The sequence below is a fragment of the Crinia signifera genome, chromosome 6 (genome assembly GCF_055691185.1).
Source record: "Crinia signifera chromosome 6, ASM5569118v1, whole genome shotgun sequence".
In the NCBI taxonomy this organism is placed as follows: Eukaryota; Metazoa; Chordata; class Amphibia; order Anura; family Myobatrachidae; genus Crinia; species Crinia signifera.
The window spans coordinates 46,291,848-46,314,887 of record NC_139222.1 but is presented as its reverse complement, the minus strand read 5'-3'; the positions used below and the strand labels follow the sequence as shown (position 1 = coordinate 46,314,887).

At 42.5% G+C, this 23,040-nt stretch overlaps 1 protein-coding gene across 4 annotated transcripts in view; it reads left to right on the top strand.

The window, feature by feature from the left end:
- The window catches only part of CNOT12 (CCR4-NOT transcription complex subunit 12), a 69,651-nt gene extending 55,661 nt beyond the window's left edge, over positions 1-13,990 (top strand). For all 4 annotated transcript variants that reach the window (XM_083146107.1, XM_083146104.1, XM_083146106.1 and 1 more), the window contains 4 exons: positions 673-811; positions 2,776-2,924; positions 5,203-5,303; positions 10,596-13,990. In XM_083146107.1, the coding sequence (XP_083002233.1) occupies positions 673-811; positions 2,776-2,924; positions 5,203-5,303; positions 10,596-10,653 (447 nt within the window). In that variant the 3' untranslated portion in view covers positions 10,654-13,990. The remainder of the gene's footprint in view (positions 1-672; positions 812-2,775; positions 2,925-5,202; positions 5,304-10,595) is intronic.
- Positions 13,991-23,040: the final 9,050 nt, after the last annotated feature.

Here is a 23,040-nt window from a genome sequence, read left to right as displayed (position 1 = left end):
CATAAATCAAACCTGTTTTCACATTGTTGGAACAGGGCCAGGAGCAGAGGTACTGTATACAGGAGATATAGGTGTATTTTCTTTAAATAAATTATTGAATTAATTAAAATTTTTAGTGATGTAGACTTAGCCACTTAACTCAATGAGATGTAGCTGCAATCATGTTTATCATGAATTCATATGGGCAGTGTCAGAGGGAGCATGAATGGGCCCACCAGGGAATGCGGTGGTAGGGCCCAAATGGTGTGGCCATCCATCACAGAGAGACTTGCGACCCATTAGAGAGGACATGCAGAGAACAGACCCAAGGATGGGGTCATGAGCATCGTCTTTGATTGGCAGGAAGGCTAATCTTCATGAACTTTTCATAAAACCAAAACCTGCAGCCATGTTGATCCTGCTCTACCAATTTACCGACCCCTAGAGGAAGAGGAGGGGACTTCAGACAGTAAGGTCCATCGGGGATATCCCTAATCCAGCCATGCCTCTAGTTATATTCCACCTGTTGCCTTTTTATCTGATATTTTCAGATTTCTAGAACCAAGAATAATATGATTTGAACTCAGTAGGTTTTCTGCTTGTGCTTTTTAATTAAAGAAATATTTTCCCCAGGTATTTCTAAGTGTATACCTGTTCTAACCGTACAGATCTTGTTTGTTGTTTTCTGCTTAGGGTACTGTTGTTCTAGATTCGTCCTGCATGAGGAGCAGAGCATCTCTAGGTAAAAAGAGATGTCGTAAGATCCCCGTACCAGGAGCTGCCACTTCTCAGGAAGAAGACCCTGAATACTGGATGTTTCGGGACTCCACAGGTGTGGAATAAATCTTCGCTATATCTTTTTTCCTATCATATACAGAAAGCTGACGGGGGCCAATTCAGACCTGCTCATAGTGGGCTACAAACCCCGATGTTTGGGGTTTGCGCATGCTTGTTTATGTGCATGTGCAAACCTAGGGAGCGAGTGGCTTTGGCGAGTTTCACTCTCAGCTGAGCTGTTCGCTCCAGAGTGGGCGGGTGGGGGCGGAGACAAGGCTGGGACAGGGGAACTCCCAGCATTTTACGGGTGTCCCCACAAAAACGCTGGCCATTCCCCTGGGGATGTTGGTGGTTCGATGCCTGCTCGGGGCAGCCTAGCGAACAGGTCTGAATCAAACAATTTTTGCATACAGCTAATTGAGCTTTCTTTATTATAATCAATATTTTCGGCAGCGTTTTTCATTTTTTTATATACTTTATTGTTGATGAGAAGGACTGCTTATACATATTTTAATGCATATAATAATAAAAACATTTATTGTATTTGTAACATCTCATTCTCTGACACACAATAGTGCCCCACACAGAGGGCCTGATTCAGACTTGTTCGCTAGACTGTGCAACCTAGCGAACAGGTCAGCGCAAGCACATAAACGCGCATGCGCAACCCCACCACCATCGGCAAGGGCCAAATTCAGCTCACTACGTGCGGGTATGAACCGGCCCCAGAGTCTCCTTTTTTCTTCTCCCTCTTTGGGTTTATACTGAATAAATACAAGTCTGTATTGTAAGCATGACAAGTATGATGCATACAATTTTTTCTACTGCCGTTATCATTGTTTTTAAAGCTTAGATAATGAGAACATAGCACCCCCTCTTTTAGGATATTTAGCAACCCCTGCCAATGGTATGAAATATCACTCAAGCCTTTGAATATATGGCTAATTGTTGAAGTTTAATACAACTTAGTATACTGTGAATTTATTTCAAATAGTAAAATGTCAGTAAACATAATATACAAAAAAAATGTTTTCACTGTCATTTTGGTGCAAGAAGGTTTGCTTTGGCCGGAGGCGATTTAAGAGAGGAGGAGGTGGGTTGTGCACAGCCACCTCCATTTAAACTCTCTCCTACAGTATTTACTGGCAGTCACATAGTGCCATACAGTGCTCAGATTCTAATGCACATGCACTAATCAAGAGCAGTGGCCATTTTTCCAGTGATTTCTGCAGTACCTAACTCACTCTCTCAGTGCTTTTCAGTTCTGACCATCTACCATCTTTTCCCATTTCCCTGTCCTCATCAGAATTGACTAGCTCTTCCTTTACTCTTCATTTCCAGTCCTTTTATACTGTACCTCCATAATATTTGCAGGACCAGGTACTTTCTCTCCCAGCTACTAAAACTCTTATTCATGACCTCATCATTTATCGACTGAACATCTGTAATCATCTCCTATCTGTCCTTTTCATCTCTCCAGTCTATCCATACCTCAACTTCAGTTATCATTTTTGTCCTGGTGCTCTACCTCTGCTGCGCCCCCCCCCCTTTCCAGCCACTTAACTGGCTCCTTGTCCTACTCAGAATCAAGTTCAAATGTACTCTCCTTCAAATCCCCCCATCAGTCCCTACATCTCCAGCCTCACACACTGCCTCATGCCCTGTTCACTCTTCCAATGGTCTCCTCCCCTCCTCCTCCCTATTTACATCGTCCCACTCTTGCATTCAAGACTTCACATGTATTGCTCCCAATCTCTGGAATGCTCTCCAATGCCTGATCAAACTTGCCTCCAGCCTGTGATCATGCCCTTTTCTTCGCTAACCCACTTTGTGCCCACCCCTTTAGCTCTTCCAGATTGTAGGGCCCTATGCCCTACATATGGTTCTGCAAAACCTTTGAGGTGAAATGTAAAAACATCTTAAAAATAAACTAAACATGCTTAAAGAAACTCTTAAAAATGATTAAGTAACTGAGTTCTAACACAACATTTTTATTTGGATTGTATGGTTGGTTTGTAGATCCAAAAGGCTGCCCAGAGAAAGATTCTGATGAGGAGGAGAAAGAGCCCACATCTTCCGACTGTACTCCGGACAATTCTCCCTTGCCAAGAAAGGCTTCCAAGAAGGGTGGGATATTCTCTGGCATAATATCACCATCTATCCTTAAGGTAACAAGTTATAGTACTTAGTTATTTCCCTATGTCTCTAAGGAAACATTAATAGTACACTGTACCCCTCCTTTAGATTTCACACTCACTATACAACAATGCAAATTCACCTCAAGATGTAAATCTCTATTTCTTAATCCATACTGTAGCAGACCTAGCCAACCTGTGGCTCGCCAGCTGCTGTGAAACTATAAATACCAGCATTCCATGCTACAGTTTTGCAATTACTGTAGTTAGTTGCATTGCGGTACCAATAAGACTAAAAAGATGCCTGATGCTAGAAAATTGTCATGCAACCTGGCATGCAAAGAGTGGCTGTTTGGCAGGAATGCAGAAAATACATATCTGTACGTCTATCATGTACGTACACGAGTGCTAGCATAGTTTACTATTAAATACGTTTCTGTCTACAGTTCCTTAAAGGTAGTTTTCTGTTTCTTTACTGAAGTAACCTGCTCATATTTTGTACGCTTTATTATATACAGTTCACTGGGGTTTTCTTTATGTCGACCTTCATCCTGTCCTTTGTACTCAAGTATTTTTAACTTCACTATTGTGTATTTTTCATTGCCCTGGAACGTGACACAGAGCTGACTTCTGAGTTCAACTATGCAGTGGGCACAGCAGAATGGTGCCATGTTAGGGTAATGAACATAAACAAATTACTGGTGATATAAATACTGTAGTTAAAAAAGATAAAAATAAATGTAGTTAGTAGAAGTTGCAAGAGAGCATGTAGAAGTCAGGAACTTAGTAAGCTAAACACTGTAACCCACAGTGGTGTACGTCTGCTATGCAGGCACTACGGATGGTGTAATATAGAATTTGACGGCAGATAAGAACCACTTGGCCCATCTAGTCTGCCCCTTTTTTAAACATGTTACCTCAAACCATATTTGATCCTTATTTTTTTGTAAGGATATCAATATGCCTATCCCAAGCATGTTTAAATTGTACTACTGTATTTGCCTCTACCACCTCTGATGGGAGGCTATTCCACTTATCTACTACTCTTTCTGTGAAGTAATTCTTCCTCACATTTCCCCTGAATCTTCCTCCCTCTAGTTTCAGTGCATGTCCTCGTGTTCTGTTGCTCCTCTTCCTGTGAAGAATGTCTCCCACCTGTACCTTGTTAAAGCCTTTGATATATTTGAAAGTTTCTATCATGTCCCCCCTTTCCCTTCTCTGCTCTAAAGTATACATATTAAGATCTTTTAGTCTTTCCTGGTACGTTTTGTGATGTAGGCCATGCACCATTTTAGTTGCCCTTCTTTGTACACTCTCTTATGTATTTATATCCTTCTGGAGATATGGCCTCCAGAACTGAACACAATACTCTAGATGAGGTCGTACCAATGACCTAATGGTTAGCATTACGGCTAACAATAGTCTTCTGAGATAAACATATCACAATAGATATCAGTATTTGAGCACAGCTGGACTTTGCTCCTGGTATGTACTGATTGCAGATGTATACTGTAGCTAACTCTTTTTCTTGGTGCAGTGGCACAAAATCATTATAAGAAGACATTTTTCTTACATATATTTCAACAAGGCATCAGTGGGTTTTACAGTGGGTTTATACACTGTCTGTGATTAACTATTTAGCTCTAAATTATGATAACCTCAGTAGCATTAACCCTTTGCAGTCCAAATATATATATATATTTTTTGCAATTCAAAAAGTCTGGTTTAAATGTATCAATTAATTGTAATTTTTTTTTAAATTCAGAAACTGTCTACAATGAATGTTGAACAATGTTAACGTTCTTATTTTAAAGTGTCTCACCATTGGATCTGCTTCTAGCGCTAGGGCTGTCCTGCCTGACTAGACGTTAGACCTGAAAGGGTTAAAGATTTTAAAGATAAAGGTTTAAACTAGATACAGGAACTGATTTAAGTCAATGGAGTCTTTAGAGGCATAACCCTCTTAAGCGTCTTCTTTAGCAACCAATCTACAATGTGAAACTCCAAATAAATCATTCCTGAATTTTGCATTGGCTTTATTTTTCAATTTCGACAAAGTCTGACCAGCTTTGATGGTCTCCATAATTGTATACAGTCCGCTAATGTTACGATTATCAATTACGATTGAGTCCTGTGAGCATGTCTTCTTATTCCTAGGTTGCAGCTTCCCTTACTATCACATTAGCATTTCCATAACCTAGAAAATGGCAAATGCTATTTGATTTGTGTACAAACAGGAAAGAGGCCCAATGTGTATACAGTGATACCTTACACTTTTAACTACCCAAATAACTGTGTACCTATATAACAGGGTCGCTTGAAGGCTCGCAGTAAAACTTCTGAAGATGAAACAGCCAAACCAGACTCAGAAGAAGCAAAATCTCCTGGGAAAGAAAAAGCAGATAGTTCAAGGTAATATGCATCATATGAAAAGCACCGGAAAGAAAAAAACCTTTGGTGCTTAAAACTTAGGGCCAGATGCACTAAGCTTTAAAAGTGTTAAATGGAGAGTGATAAACAATCAACCAATCAGCTCCTACCTGTCATTTTTCAAACACAGTTTGTGACATGGCAGGTAGGAGGTGATTGGCTGGCTGTTTATCACTCTCCATTTTAACACTTTTGAAGCTTAGTGCATCTGGCCCTTAAAATTTATATGACAAACATGCAATGATTATCAGCTGTCACACAAGATTGTTCGGTCTCTATGTTATCATAGATAGTGCTTCCACCTTCTGCTAAATACATTAATAATATAATATACAGTATATAATATGTCACAGAACTAAGATAAGAGCCTGATTCAGACACTGCCCCGTCGAGCGCATGCCCCCTGCCGACCGAACCCTCGCACTCGCATGTGGACGCACAGGTAAATCATGCGATGGTTGCTCATCATCGAATGATTTCTCCAGCCTTTGCGCCAAAAAGTAAGTCTATACACCCAGCGTTTCCATGGGCGCGCCAACCGTTTTTGTGGGATATACCGGGTCAATCGCATGGCATGCCAACCAAATCGCATGCGATGCGTTCGACGCGATTTTTGTTTTGGAATCAATGTAAAATGGTCCCTGAGACCCAATTTTACAGTGATTTCAATGTAAAAAGCCCCCAAACCCCCATTTTCATTGCAAACCCCCCCCCTCATGGGTGAAATGGCCCTACATTGTTAATGCCACCCCACTATTGCCGCCAACCCGAAGCGTGGCGATCGCAGCGAGCCCGCGAGGGGACGCGGTACGTGTATTCCAACCTTTTCATACCCCCACTATCCACATCGGCGTGGAGTTGAATTTATAAAGCGAGCCACCAAGCCCGAAGCAGGGCGAGCGCAGCGAGCCCCGCGAGGGGACGCGCATAACTTTACAGGTAACTTTGGGGGTATGAAAAGGTTGGAGGACGCGTACCGCTACCCCTTGCGAGCTCGCTGCGCTCGCCACGCTTCGGGTTGGCGTCAATATTGGGGTGGCGTTAACAATGGGGGGCATTAAGCATACTTAATACCCATAAGGGGGCATATACAATGAGAAATGGGCCATATTGGCCCATTTCCCATTGTTCCCTATGTAAAATTGCGTCGATCGCATCGCATGCCATTATAATGGCATGCGATCGACGCGATCAACGTGATTTTAACTTTAAAACTCATTTAACATTGTTCTCTATGGGAAAATCGCGTTGATCGCGTCGGTCGCATCGCATGCCATTATAATGGCACGCGATGGACGCGATCAACGTGATTTTCTCTTTACCGGCAATTAAAGCTGGTAATTGACAGAAAATCGCGTCCATCGCATGCCTTAAGTACCTTAATTTGATCAACCCCGACGGGCGCCGTGCTAGGAAACAAGTACCATTTTTTTTCACTGTTCACCACCTTCATTTTCCCTGTCACTCCCATTGTTATTATATTTTAACACTCCCACTAAACCACCCACAGATGCCTACTTCCTGTCAATCACCTTGCAAGTGACTAGTGAAAATATAATAAGGAGTTATTCTGGTTGGTTTGCAAAAGCAAATTCCTTTATTAATGGTCATAACCATGTGCACTGCAGGTGGGGCAGATGTAACATGTGCAGAGAGAGTTACATTTGGGTGGGGTGTGTTCAAACTGAAATCTAAATTGCAGTATAATAATAAAACAGCCAGTATTTACCCTGCACCGAAACAAAATAACTCACCCAAATGTAAAGGTGTGTACACACGGGGGCGATATTGGCTGAAAACGCTGGAAATATGGTCGCTGAGCGACCATATTGCCAGTGATTTGGAGTGCTGCTGGCAATAAATCACCAGCTGCGTGCTCCCGTGTGCACTCCCTAATGGTTGCTGGTCACAGGAGCATGCTCCTGCGACCAGCGACTTCCCCCGGCACTGAGCAGGAGGTCAGTGGAGTTCAGCGGCAGAAGGAATCCCTTCTGCTGCTGCTCCCTCCTCCCTTCGCGTCCCTCCCTTCCTTCTCCGTGACAGCAGCAGACGCTGCTGCTGCTCCCCCCCCCCCTCCCTCGCCGCCTGATAGCAGCAACCAGACACTGCTGCTCCCCCCGCCCCGTGACAGTAGCAGTGTCTCCTTTTCATCGCTGATGAAAATGAGACACTGAGCAATATGATTGCTTGAAATATATCGCTAGCAATCATATTGCACCGTGTGTACACAGCATAACTCTCTCTGCACATGTTTCTGCCCCACCTGCAGTGCACATGGTTTTGTCCATAAAAGAAGGAATTTGCTTTTGCAAACCAACCATGAATAACCCCAAACTATCAGGCTTCCATCGCAGCACAGCATCGCGCATGTGCATTGCGGCCCACACTCATACCCAGTATATCGATAATCGGCCACTGTGCAAATTTGCAGCTGTGGGTTTTTACCGCATTTTTTAATGCATTAAAACCTGCACCCCGGGATACCGCTGCAACAACCCCCACCGCCCTGCCCTGTCCCGTGCCACCCCCCTAAGCTGATGTCCGGGCTTTTGGAAAGGAGGGCTCAGCATCCTGTCTCCTTAGTTTCCCCATCAGTGAGGATCCCACAGACTTCCTTGTGCCCCTGCAGCCACCGTAGCTAGCACAGGGTAGCCCCAGCGTCCCTATTCGATGTCACTACACTGCGTGACAGCATGCACAGCCACACAGCAGGGCAGCATACCCTGAACCCTGCTGTTATAGCTTCCTCCTCTCAGCTTGGAAGCGCGCGTGCCGGAGAGTGAGAGCCTGTGTCCTCCCATGAGTATAGAGCCTGCATCTCATGCACCGGAGTGTGTAATCAAGGAGTCCTGTCATATCCCCGCTGCCGGCGCGTCCTGTATATGGAGAGATCCTTTAATCACCCCGAAGGGCTAGAGGGAGAGAGAGTCCGGTCCAGACTACCCAAGTGTAGATCAGTCAGGATACTCAGGGCTGCTGCAAGGAACAGATAAGTAGACAACTGCATCATACATCTGCTGAATATCACCTGTATGAGATTGTATCTGTGACTCTGATCCATGCACCAGTTATATCATACCCGAAGTTAACCTCTGCAGTACCGTTGTACATTGTGTTCATATCATTGAGAATAAGCCTTAAGCTGGTTAAGTCTTCTGAATTATGTTGTCTAGCAACCACAAGCACCATTGCCAGATACTCTGCCAATACGGGCAGCCTTCAGTGCCTGCAGCCGTCTGAGTGGGTGCCGGATGGCTCCCCGACAGTCGGGATTCCGACAGTCATTCCTCCAACGTCGGAATCCCGACTGCTCCCTTGTGGTGGTCCACGACCCCTATAGAGGGAGAATAAAATAGGTGGTGAGCGCAGCTCGCCACCGTGCCCGCAGCGAGCCCACAAGGGGCATCATTGCGCTCCCCACACTGTGCAGTCGGGATTCCGACGTCTGACTAATGACTGTCGGAATCCCGACTGTCGGCCAAATATACCACACCCGTCTGAGTAGTGGGCTGCAAGGCATATAAGGAGGGGATCCACTCACCCCTGCCGGCTGCTTCGCAAAGGACAGCTCACCCCTGCCGGCTGCTTCGCAAAGGACAGCTATTATTGCAAGAGCTACCTTTTGCATTACTACAACAACAAGAAAGCAATTTCTGAGCGCAGATTGTGTGATTCTGCACTGCAGCTGTCTCAAATTAGGGGGATTACCAGACCCCTTAAAACTTGAAAGAGACAAAAAAAAAAGAGAATAGAGGCAGCGCTGTGCAAAATCTTTTTACTTATTTATTAAAAAGTTATAATAACTCTTGTTTTAAAAAATCAACAGTATTTTACAGCCATATACATTTCATATAAGAACAACACACATATATAACCCCCCTATATTTTTAGTATAATGAGGTTAGATGCATGCATGCAGGTTTTTAAAAAGGTTTTTTCCTGTGATCACTTCCACACAATTCAATGGGTTAATGCAGGGGTTCCCAATCTTTTTCTAATCACGGCACCCTAGAGTATCAGAATTTTGCCAGGGCACCCCCTAGGCCCCAAAAAATATATAGCAAATTAAGTAGATTGTGTTTATATATGCTTCTTAGGTTCAGTTATGTGGTAAAGGGCAGGATTTGGTTCTGATTGTACACATTTTGGCCCTTATTCTGGTTGGTGCGGCCGGAGCCGCATATGCGGCTCCGACCGTGCAGGCGAATCCCCGCCTTCCATACGGATCGCCACGGCCGTCCGTACGCGGATATGTGGCGATCCGCATGAAATTGGACGGGGATACGCCTCCTCCATGGTGGGAGCAGCCCCTGCATTCGATGGTCGCCGAACATCGAATGCAGGGCCGCACGCTCCACCAGGTCCCGCAACACAAGACCACACGGACACTTGTCCGTGTGAAATCTTGTATGGGGGCGGGCAGCTGACATCCGGCGATGTCAGATGCCCGCCCGTACCAACGCGTCACGGCCTCATTACCATGCATACGCCCCGCGTTGGCATGGGAACGCCCATGAAACGCGGGGCGTATGCATAGGGTAATGAGGATAAGTAGCCCCTCACGCCCCTCTACGCCCCCTGTGCGGCGTATAGAGAATCCTTGCGGCGAAATCGCCTGCACATGCGCAGAGTGACCTCTGCACATGCGCAGAAGATAAACATCGGCGGCCCGTACGCAAGCGGGAATATCTGCACCAACCAGAATAAGGGCCTTTATGATTGGCAGCCACCAGCACTGGTTTTGTCCAGAAATAATTGATCATAAATAATTTCAATTGGTCCTGGACGATCAACCCGAGGCACCCCTGCAAGTGTCCCGAGGCACCCCAGGGAGCCTAGGCGCACAGTTTGGGAACCACTGGGTTAATGGGTTAGTATTCACTCAGTTCAGTCCAACCTATGTGCAAATGGTGTAATAGTTATACTTAAAATAATCTCAGCTGCTAGGTGAGGGAAGTGGCTTCCAGACCCCGGTGTCACGCTCCAACCGCTGGTGCTTTCCAAGATAATGCGGTCAACTCAGAGGATTTCCACCGGCTCTGTGAATAGGCTGCCAACTGTAGTCCCCGCTCTCCTCATGCATTACTAATTGCATATGTTAGAGCATATGCGATTAGTATTGATGTTATTGATGTTAGAGCAACCCTCCCCATATCAGCTAATAAGAAGGTGGGCATTCTTATTGTATATAATGGTCATAATAGCTGTCTCTTTACATAGAGTGGTTAAAGAAGACTAATGCCCTTTTTAATTACCGTCCATTATCTATTTCAGTCACTCTATGAACTGGCTATATGCACTGAAGAAAAAGAAGAAAAAACATCCAAAGTGATCACCATCTATCTAGATACCAAGGCACCAATGTGCGGATAGTTGGGTTATCACTAGCTCAGCATTTTACAAGCTTTTCGCCTCACATACCCCCTTATAATGGCAAGTGATTACCACTGACCCACTGATGTGTGCAAGTTTATTGCACACACCTTCTATATGTATTGCATTCACCAAATACTAGGCATAAATATATAACAAGCAAGCTACTGTGCACCTACACCTTTCATAAATAACCCATCTCAATTGGTTTGTATATATTTTTTCATATTTACTGTGTGTTCGATTTTTCTAGTTGAATGTAATATGCTTTTTTTTAGTACTCCTAGAATCTTCCTTCGGGACCTCTAGTGGTTTGTGTACCAGAGTTCACATATCTAGCTTATGAAGGACAAATATCAACTCCCCTAGCCAGTAATGACCTACAGTACAAGCCTAATGATGCGTTATTGTTTCAACAGTACCATAATTAATGGAGATTGACGGTCTGTTTTTTCTGTTTTTTTTTGTTTTGGCTGTAAATTTTTTCACAATCGTTAAAGATGCACCTTTATTTTGGTCTGGAATTATTTACTTGTAAGAATATTGTTTTAGAATTTACTATAAAATTTACTATACACACAGGGAGCTTATACTCATAAAATGATTATTATATAAAATGGTTTTATATGCATGGCATATATTTGACATTGTCCAGGCAAAATAAATTATATTATTACTTGATCATTCTACTTTAAAGGTGAAAAATTAGACCTCACTAACTAAAACCACTATCTGTGAGCTAGATCAATGAAACGTCACATTTGTAAAGTATATGTACAGATTTTTTATTTTTCTTGTAATTTATACTGTCCCCATCTGTGACATATTCATGCCAGGTAAACCAGGTATTAACAAAGGGGGATTGGTAAAGGTAGAGGGTAATATTCCAATATGGAGTGATCATTGCATTACACACAATCAGAATCAGTCCAAGCACATATCATTTGTGTTTTGAGATTGAGATGGGAGGAGCGGCTTCTTTTGATTGAATTAAAGAGTAGTTATATTGTCTTCTTCACCAGAATACTCAGATTACTCTTCTAATTAAGGAAGAGGAGGGAGTCTTGGTTGGGAATCAGTTTTGTTAGGACTTTAATGAATATGTTTCATATGCATAGTGTGTCAGAAATTGGTATGGTAAATTTATATTTATGGGCAGGTTTAAAGTATAGACAAGGATTATTCGTGAGTTTAGGTGGTGCTCAACCTTTTTTCGCCCAAGTGTCTGTGTACTACTGTTCTGATTCACTACTTGTCATTGGGTCGCTTTTGTCAAAACCAAGTGCCAGTGCATCAAGTGTCCTGAGTAAACTCAAGTGTCAGTATGCTATTGTGTCAATTTACCATTGTTTAGTATGCCATTGTCCTGAAACCCCAAGTATCAATGTACAATTATTCTGTATCTCAAAGTGTCAGTGTGCCATTGATCTAGAGCCTAAAGCAGGGCCGGAACTAGGGTTTCCGGTGCCCGGGGAAGGCAGTCATTTGGCCGCCCCCCCTTCCCCTGACTGGGGGGGGGGGGATGGGACCAAATAAACGCCTTGCACCTGGCGCCGGAGGCTGGGTGACCCCCCCCCCCTGCTGACAACATACCTGTGCGCGGCCAGCGGGGGTCTGGGGACAGGCAGCGGGGTTCTGGGGACTGGTGTAGCAGCTGAATTCAGCCAATCAGCGTCCGGCAAGTCTTTTCAAAGTCATCAGCGCTTCCCGCAGCCAGGCAAATAGCGCTAGAAGACGGAGTGAAAGCAAGCTGCCGCTACGTCAGCTACACCAGTCCCCAGAACCCCGCTGGCTGTCCCCGGATCCCCACTGCTTGTCCCTGGATCCGAGCTGCCTGAACCTCACAGTGCCTCCCCCCATGCAGCGCCCGGGGCACCTGACCCCCCAGCCCCTCCCCCCTAGTTATGGCCCTGCCGAAAGTGTCAATGTACTATTGTTCTGTAATCCTAATTGTCAGTCTACCATTGTTTTGCAAACGAGTAGATCACAAAATAACTGGACAATCCAAGAGATTTTGGGACATCAAGTGAGGTACACACTCCACAGGCTGTGCACCAATGGTCTAGTGCAGGCATGTCCAACATTGGCCATCCAGATGTTGTGAAACTACACATCCCAGCATGCTTTGCAATAGTTTTAGCATTCTCTAATAGCAAAACTGTGGCAAAGCATGCTGGGATGTGTAGTTTCACAACATCTGGAGGACCAACGTTGGACATGCCTGGTCTAGTGTGAGCATTGTAGATATTATGTAGTTACTGGTATGTCGAATCTATATTTTAATTTGACTAGGAAGAAACAAGCTTCTGACATTTTCTTGCACAAAAAGTACTTGGTGCAAATTCCACTTTTAAGTAAAGATTATATACTTTAATAGCTAGAATTCTAGGTATTAAAGTATATTGTAAAGCTTATATACTTTAATAGTTAGAATTGTAGGTTACAAATAGGATTGATGCTTTAGTTGATGTGTGCAAAGCATGTAATGTATGTCTTTTAAATACATTCTGTGGACAACTAGTGCAACAGTGACATTCTGAAGCCTAAAAGAATTGAGTGAACCCCAATTATTAAGTTTTTTTTTTACTAGCCGGGAAAAAAAAGTACTTTCCTTTTCAACCGCGGACGTTTTTTTCTATATCGATTCCCTTTTGCAATAAGTGTAAACTGCCTTGTCGAAAATGCCCAGGGTTTCGACTAAAACACGTGGATCGGTAAAATTCGCCAATCCACGTGTTTTCCAACCACAACGATTTTTTTGACAGTCAAAAAGTCGCACTTTAATTGAATAGGTCGAATGTAAATGCCACCTAAAAGGGGTGAAAAGGTAATGTTTTTTCGACTGTCAGAAAAATCTGCATAAATTGAATACCACCCAATTTCTTTCTCTTTTCTTTTTTTTAGAAATTGTTTTTATTCCAATGAAATACATGAAAGAGTTCAGTTATTGTTTATTCAAAATATTTTTTTTTTAATTATTTAGATTATATATTATATTTTCACATGGACCCCACTTGTGCTGTACTAAAGTTAATGGTTTTACCTAGCTGATCATATTCTAACAATAGAGGCTGAAGGTCCCTGAGTTCCTAGAGGAAGAGAGAATTGCATCATTGCATGTGATGCCATCGTCTGGTGCCCATATCCAAATAAACCGATTCTGCTCCAATATCAGGGTATGGGGAGAAATGCAGTTTTGAGATGTATACTTTACGTTTTATAATATTGGCTATGACTTTTTTGTAATGCACAAACCAAATCAAGTGACACAATCAATTAAACATGTGAGAACCAAATGTGTGTCAGAGATTATTACAGTATATACAGCAATGTCCTTGAGATAGGCGGGACAGTATCAGCATTTGATTGTAGTGCGTTATTTTCATGGTGTGGTACCTGTTGTTATCAGCTGCAGTACAATACACAGAACAATACAGTAGGGGATTAGCAAGTAAATTACTCACTTAATCCTTTTTTTTTTTAGAAATTGTTTTTATTCCAATGAAATACATGAAAGAGTTCAGTTATTGTTTATTCAAAATAAATAATAAATTGCCCCTTTAGTGGCAATCATGAGAATTTTCTGGGCTGTGCCTCAGTGCCCAGTCTGGCAAGCCCAGGAAATTCTCGGGATTGCCACTGTTTAGAGCCGGGCAGCGCTGCTGAGTTCAATCGCTGAACTCAGGCAGCTTCGGCTCCCTCCCCTCCGGGTTTTCTTTTGACGTCTCCGGCGCCGGTTTATGACAAGCCTGCTGCCAGGAGCAGGGGCGGGGCGCAGGGCAGCGGCTGATTGACAGTTAAGCGGCACTGCTCGGACCCGGGTAGAGAGTGGTGGGGTTATTTTTAGGGAGCGCTCCCCATAAAAAACTCGCACAGTGGGGAGCGCTCCCTAAAAAAAAAAACACCACTGAAGGGGTTAAAGGGCTAGAGGAGGATGGCTCCATCTGTTTGTCACTTTGTATGGTCTGTACATAATGGCATTAATAATAAATGTGATTAGAATTGTAGTTACGGACAGCTCTCCTGATAGGAGCTGTTCTTTGTGATCACTGGACTTTCAGGTTTAGAACCCAGGAGTACTACAAGTCCTGTGCGAAGGATATGTGAAAAAAAAAACCAAAGGCTTCTAATGGGTAATGGCATGGGGTTCAGTATGATTTCCCGACATTCAAAATACCAATGGTCAAAATACCATGCCATCTCGCATGGCTCCCTGTGGTGTCCATATCGATAGATACCCATACTTTTTTGACATGTCGACATCTTAAATGTCAGTATTTGGACCACGTCAGCATAAGGAAAATTGTATTTTGAACATGTCAGTATTTTCACTGTCTGCCAATGGTCCAAATGCCAACATGGTTCAAATACCTACATTCATTTTGCTGAAATGGTCAAAATACCAGGAAACCTTGGTGTCAAAAACTCAGTTTAAAATACAGTGCTGTCACTTCTTCTACTGTATATATACATTTCTCCCAAACACTGTACAATTATTGTTCCAAATAGTTGCTGCTAGATGGCTACAAAGGATTTTTTTGCTGAAAAACACTAACTTTTTTTTATTTTTTAAATTCAATAATGATATTGAGTCACTTTATTTATTTATTAACAGTTTATTATATATCGCAGCTTATTCTGTTGCGCTTTACAATTGGAACTTCTGCCTACATCAGCAAAAAAAAGGAATTAAATGAAAGAGATTGTTCTCCTCTTTGGTCATTATATAATGGGAGTCGCCCCCACCAGGGGCATAACTAGAACTCTGTGGGCCCCATAGCAAAATCTTGACAGGGCCCCCTAACACACACACACACCCCAGCTTTTGTCATTACAATGCCCCTTGGGGTAGCAGAGAAGGGGAGGGAGAAAGAGAGTGCCAGGTAGAGAGACAAAAAGAGAAACAAGAGAGCAGAGATTGTTAAGGAGAGGAAGAAGGAGCAAGCAGGAGAGACACCACTTGAATATAGAGCACAGGATGGGAGTAGAGGCATAGATGGACAGACAAGAGGGCTGGGATGGACGGGATAATGGGCAGACAGATGAACAGACAAAGCACCATATGGGGGTATAGACAGAAATATGGGAGGAGGCATAAATGGACAGGCGGACAGACAATGGCGCAGGGGCATAGACAGACAGAATGGAGGGGGTATAGATGGACAGATGGGAGGTGGCACAAATAGAAAGGAGGGCATAGACGGATGGGCAGGGGCTTAGACAGACAGATGGACTGACTGGAGAGAGAGGACAGTGAGTGGGCAGATTAATGGACTGGAAGGGCCATAAACAGATAGAAGGGAGAGGCATAGCTGGACAGACGGGAGTGAAATAGAAGGATGGGAGGTGACATAGCTGGACAGACGAGCAACAGCGCACCAAAAAGGTGCATATACAGATGAGCAGTATAGGGCATAGATGAATGTAGGGAAATAAATGGATTGGCAGAAGGGGGGCATAGACAGACAGACTGGAGTGAGGGGCACAGACATATATATATATATATATATATATATATATATATATATATATATATATATATATTGGGAAGTGGAGGAAAAACAGCGCTTCATAGTGCATTAAACGGAGTTTTTTAATTAGGACAATAAAATATCCACGGTACAATTCAGAGTAGCCCCGTACCAAGATTATGCACTCTGTGGGCTGGATACCACACGGTTTGAAATAACACAGGCTTATACTGCTCACATGACCATCGATGGACCCGAATGGACCTCTATCAATGCGCCGCCACGCTGGATTGCAAGACGGGGAACGAGAAGCCACAGCCGGAGAACACGTCTGGGAGGCAGGTAACAGGTAACAGGAGCGACGTAGGCCATGCCCTGACGCGTTTCGTCACAAAGACTTCGTCAGAGGGCGTGGCTACTACGTCCGCTCCCCAGATCTTTATAGTACCGGCTATCAATCAGAGCGGCCGTACTCAGTGGGAAACTCCCCCTGTGGGGGGCTTCTAACAGCGCCCATATCCAAAGATATATTCATAATCAAGGCGGCTTATAGCAGCGCTTCGTGTCTTTATAACTTAGTCACAAGTTATGATTGTTGACCTCAGTGATCACATCCATCGATGGTCCGCGGTCACAACTCCTTCCTAATTACAAAGGCGGGCTAATTATACAGTGTACATCGCAGATTCACTACAATAACATATTAAAACACAGGTATGCAGTCATTTGACTACTATATACCACACATATATACAAATACATATAAAAAATACATATAAAAATACATATAAAGAAACCTAAAAAAACGATAAGAATTAAATGTATATAAAATACAAATGGTGGTCAAGTTCATTTTTGGCAAGAGAGAGGCATCAACCATCATTAAAAATAAGCCTTTCATCAAAGCCAGACCAAGGGGAATTTAAAATGCATATTCCAGATAAAAATTCAATTAATATACGGGGTAATCTCGTACCCCTCGTTTAGTCCTGCGGGTGTGAGTGAGCCAATACGCAAGATCCACGATGTTTCTCTTTTTAGCAAATCTTTGTCGCGATCACCACCTCTTTTACCTTTTGATACCAGTTCTATCCCTTTAACGGTAAGTGATCTGGGGTCACAATTATGATGTTCTTTATAATGTCTTGAGAGGCTATGATTAAGGACACCATGTTTTATATTTCTAAGGTGTTCTAATATCCTTGTTTTTAGACAACGTTTGGTCTTGCCTATATAGTTCAACCCACACCCGCAGGTTGCCAGATAAACGACATAAGTAGAATTGCAATTAATAAAATGTGCAATTTTAAAAGATGTACCCTCAATAGTATGCCCCTTCTTCATACGTGGGCAAATTTTACAACTATTACAGGGGAAGCTACCTCGTATAGATAAGAAGGTATCACTTGACGGTTTCTCATTTAATACTTCTAACTGGCTTTTGGATATCAGTGATTTGATAGTTTTAGCCTTTCTATAAACTATACGGGGAGCATCAGGTAAATGGCTGGTCAGGACAGGGTCAAGTTTAAGAACATTCCAATGTTTTCGAAGAATCTTATTGATTTCATTCTCAATGTGTGTTATACTGGGTTATAAACATAACATTTGAGGACTCTTTGAAGCTATCAGTTTTTGTTATTTTTTCTTCTTTTTTGGTAGAAAGTAGTTGTTTTCTCTCGATATCACAAGCTCTTTTAAGTGCTCCATATATGAGACCCTTAGGGTAACCCCTCTCAGTAAACCTTTCAATATACACATTAGCCTGATCTTCAAAGGTAGCCATCGACCTGTTTAAAAAAGGTCGATGTTTGTATTTTTATTTTATCAGGAAACTCTTCAGTACTAAGTACAATATCCAGGAATTCGATTCTCGATTTCTGGAAGTTTGATGTAAATTTCAAGTTGTACGTATTTACATTTAGCACTTCAACAAACTGATTAAACGACTCCTGGTCACCTCTCCATATGATTATGATATCGTCTATATATCTTTTGATTAAGACAATATTTTGCATCAAATTATCATCGAGTACATTGGTTTCCCAGTCAGCCATGTAAATATTAGCAAGGCTTGGGGCGCATATCGTCCCCATCGCCGTCCCGCATGTCTGCAGGTGCCATTCCCCCAAAAAGTCAAAATAATTGTATTTAAGAACAAATTGAAGACATTCACAAATAAAATCAATTTTCGATGGTGACATTAAATCATCGCCCTGTAAGATAAGCTTTACCGCCTGTATCCCTTTATCATGGGGGATACAGGTGTATAAAGCCTGCACGTCAATGGTGGCAAAACAGTAATCACCCCTCCATTCAATAGTATCTAATATTTGCAACAAGTGGGTTGAGTCCCTAATATAGGTTTTTATTTCCGGTACTTATTTCTTTATAAAAACATCTACATACTCGGAGATCCTTGAGGACAGGGATCCAACCCCGGCCACAATCGGGCGTTCAGGTGGAGAAGTGACACTTTTATGAACCTTCAGGAGGTAATAAAAAGTGGCCAGGTTGGGACTTGTATTATACATATACCTAAATTCATCCATATTGATGATTTTATTGGATAAACCTCTTTTTAATATATCGCCTAGTATGTCAATATATTCATTTGTTGGGTCACCGAGTAGTTTTTGATAAGAGTCAGCGTCAGACAATAACCTATAGGTTTCTGTTATATAATCTTTTCTGTTTAACAGCACCACGCCTCTGCCTTTGTCGGCGCTTTTTATTACAATGGATTTATCTTCGCTGAGACTTTTTAAAGCCTGTGATTCACTGTAATCTAAGTTATAGCGTTTATTTTCATTAGGCTTTAATTTATTAAGGTCTGTTTTTACTAATTTAGAAAAGAGATCTATGTAAGGTCCTCTGGACTCCAAAGGATAAAACGTAGACTTAAGTTTAAGATTAGACCCCTGAGTGATTTCAGAACTTTCCAATTGGTTCTGATGTGTGGGTTTCTTTAAAAAATGGCGCTTCAAAGTCAATTTTCTAGCAAATAGATTGAGATCAATCTGTAGATCAACTTTGTTTGGTCCCTGTGCCGGGGCAAAAGCTATTATAAGTTCATGTATACCCCTTATAAATTTTATGTTAATCACCCCACCACCTATATGCTTGGTGCTTTCCCCCCACCACACACAATTCCATACTTTTACAGTATATATATATATATATATATATATATATATATATATAAAGTCCAATTCGGCTGCACACAACGCTATCAACACGAGTAGTGTCCTGGTGCCTTCACCATGGTCGTTAAGAAAAACGCCAAATATACTTTCGTCGAGGTGGAGCGGCACTCAGCAAAAATCAAACTGTAGACAGATATAAACTGCAGTTTATATCTGTCTACAGTTTGATTTTTGCTGAGTGCCGCTCCGCCTCGACGAAAGTATATATATATATATATATATATATATATATATATATATATGAATATATATATATATATATATATATATATATATTCGTATAGAGAGCACTCACCAGTCTTCAAATAAGATGCAAATAAAAGGCTTTAATACATCACCAAGGTTTCATGCAAATGGTCGACGTTTCGAGCCTCGCCGGGCTCTTTGTCAAGACACACAGACAGGATGGGTCACAACCCCAGAAGTTGTGACCCATCCTGTCTGTGTGTCTTGACAAAGAGCCCGGCGAGGCTCGAAACGTCGACCATTTGCATGAAACCTTGGTGATGTATTAAAGCATTTATTTGGATCTTATTTGAAGACTGGTGAGTGCTCTCTATACGAATATATATTGTGGCTGTACCCCCTCCTGGACTGGAGTGTGGCACCCCAGCAGTTGTTTCATGAAGGTTGAGTGTGCCGGTTCCACAAAATTCTCTCATATATATATATATATATATATATATATATATATATATATATATATATACACACAGCGTATTCGGCGGCACTCAGAAATAAATGACACAAGGCGCAAGTAATGCAACGTTTCCATGTATTGTATATTCACATCGTCTTCAGGCAATCACCAGGTGATTGCCTGAAGACGATGTGAATATACAATACATCGAAACGTTGCATTACTTGCGCCTTGTGTCATTTATTTCTGAGTGCCGCCGAATACGCTGTATACGCTGGAGCTCCTGCACAGGGATCTCTCATGGAAGGCACCGCGCAAATTGATTGATTGTACTGGTGTGCTACCCCTACCTGGTTCTATATATATATATATATATATATATATATATATGTAAAAGAAAGGGGGGGATTGGGGTGTGCTACCTAATACAGAATCTGTACCTCCCAATATAGCATAATAAAATCAATATGACATTTCAGAAATTCGTTTCCTTGTATTTTGAAGACATCCTCAATGATTAGGCCCAGTCCATGTCTGGATAAATAGTCCTTTTATTAAAGATGAACAAAACCCGACGCGTTTCAAACCATTAGAAGAATTAAATTTGTGCAGCTGATCCTGGTAGGAATATCTGCTGATCATTCAATAAAAAAACATCGATTGAGTCATAAAATATAACTTTTATTATATTATCATTAATAATCCCAAAATTACTCTGTGGGAATCATAGTTACAGCGAAAAAGTAAGGGTTGAAAATATTGACATACAAACATATACACACAATGTGCTCAAAGAGAAAGAAATGAGGTGTTTTAAAATTACACTCGAATCCTGCTTGGGAAGCGTTTGTTTTATTGTGGCCAGTGATGTTGTGTCACGTAAGAAACAAATATAACCCTGTTGACGTGGTTCTATGCTGGTTTAAGAGTTTTTATAGAATATCTGGTGTCCTGTAGGTATACCCAATCCTATTGTGGCCACCTACTGGGAGAAAAGCTCAAGAATTTCGAGAGCAATGAAGCTTTCTTAAAGAGATATGAGAAATACTGCAAGAAAATTGAGACCTTTGAGAATGAAATAATTGAGAGGAAAAGGAGAAAATTTCAGAGGGATAAAACAGACTATTCATTAAACCAAGTTTTTAGGTGGAACACCAAACCGCGACAATCTAGAAACAATGCAAATGTATCCAATTTCAGCAGCTCAGAAATGGAAACATCAGACGGAGATATGTCAGATTATCAATCTTCCCAAAGGGATCACAGGAGGATTTTTTTAGGGCAAAATCAGACCAGACAAGAGTATGGAGAAAGATCAGGAGGGGGAAGAGGAGGACTAAGACGAAAAAGAGATACTCTGGATTGGAAAGGGGACCAGAGGGAAAGGAGGAGGTATCAAAACTAGATAGAGTCAGGAGAACATCAGTGGGAGAAGAAGTGGACTCCTTACGAATGATCAATTTGACAGATAAAATACTTACCAAAGATCAAAAAAAATTTTTGAGTAAGGGATTGTCTTTTTCCCCAGCATCCAATTTCGACCGCTTCGAAGTCGAGAAAGACCTTTAACTCTTTACGAGAAAAATTCTCCTAAGGAAATTCTACAGTAAAAAATCCCCAACAGGGAGAAACGGCGAAACAGAGATGATGGGAGACGACCCCCTTAATGAACAAGATCAGGCAGTTTTACAAATCCTGGAAATCTTGAAAACGAAATTGAACCTGATACCCCTCTCAGCTCAATCCCCAACAGTAATAAGATAAAAAAGAAATCCACCTTCTTTCCAGACAGCCAAATTTGCCCAGCCGTGCAGGTTTATCAAGAAATGGTATCCCAAGATCTGGATGACCTCATGAAAAGGAAGAAGGATTTGAAAGATAACATCAGTAAGCAGGAAAGATCAGCTCTGTCTGAGATTGCCAAATGGAATGATGTAATCGTAAAAGCATCAGATATAGGGGGAGATTCTCTAAGCTAAAAATGCGGTAAAAACCCAGTTATCGGGGTTTTTACCGCATTTTGGGATGCTGTAATCATCCCCCGCCGGGTTACCGCGGCGGGGGGGCATCGCCAGAAAAATCTGGCGATGCCCCATAGAAGCCAATGGGCTTCTATCGCAACCCTCCGCCGCCCCACGCCGACCCCCCGCCGCCCCGCATCGCCCCCTCCACCCTCACCTGTGTCCGGGCAGCACAGCGCAGTGCTGCCCGGACCTGTGACCTCCTCCCTGCACTGTTCCTCTTCTGGGTGCAGGGAGGAGGAGAGCCCAGCGCAGCAGCAGCAGCAGCGCCGGGTGTGTGAGGGAGGGGAGAGCCGCCGGGACCTGCTGGGACCCAGCGACTCTCACCGCAAAGGACAGCTCTTAACGCAAGAGCTGTCCTTTGCCTTAATTATCGCATATGTTACAACATATGCGATAACTAAATATGCGATGGGCGGGGAAGGGGGGCGGAGATTCTTAGAGAATCTCCCCCAAAGGCGGTAATATAGTCCTTTGGCCCAGACCCATGTATCTAGAAGAGCTAAACAGACATATAAACAATACCACCTGCTACAAGAGATTGATATTCAATCCGAGCAATCTCTTCACCTCACAATATAACAAGAGCCTACAATAACAATATTATCTCCAAAAATTATTTAGAATTTCTCAAAATGGAAAAACCCAAAACCCCTACCCTGTATTGCTCCCTAATATACATAAAAATGAAAATAAACCTCCAGGAAGACCGATTCTGTCAGGAATGGGGAGCCTGACAGAAAATGCAAGCATCTATGTGGACCAACACCTAAGGGGACATGTAACAGCACTACCGTCTTACGTGAAAGATACCACGGACGGTTTAAATAAATTACAGAACATCTCGGTAAACCCTGGAGTATGGCTGGTATCCTGTGATGTAGAGAGCCTGTACACCAGCATCAATCATGAGCTAGGTGTGCAGGCAGCTCAATATTTCCTAAATATGGGAACCCGCTCTGATTTTAATGAATTCCTTCTCGAACTTTTGGAATTCATACTCACCCG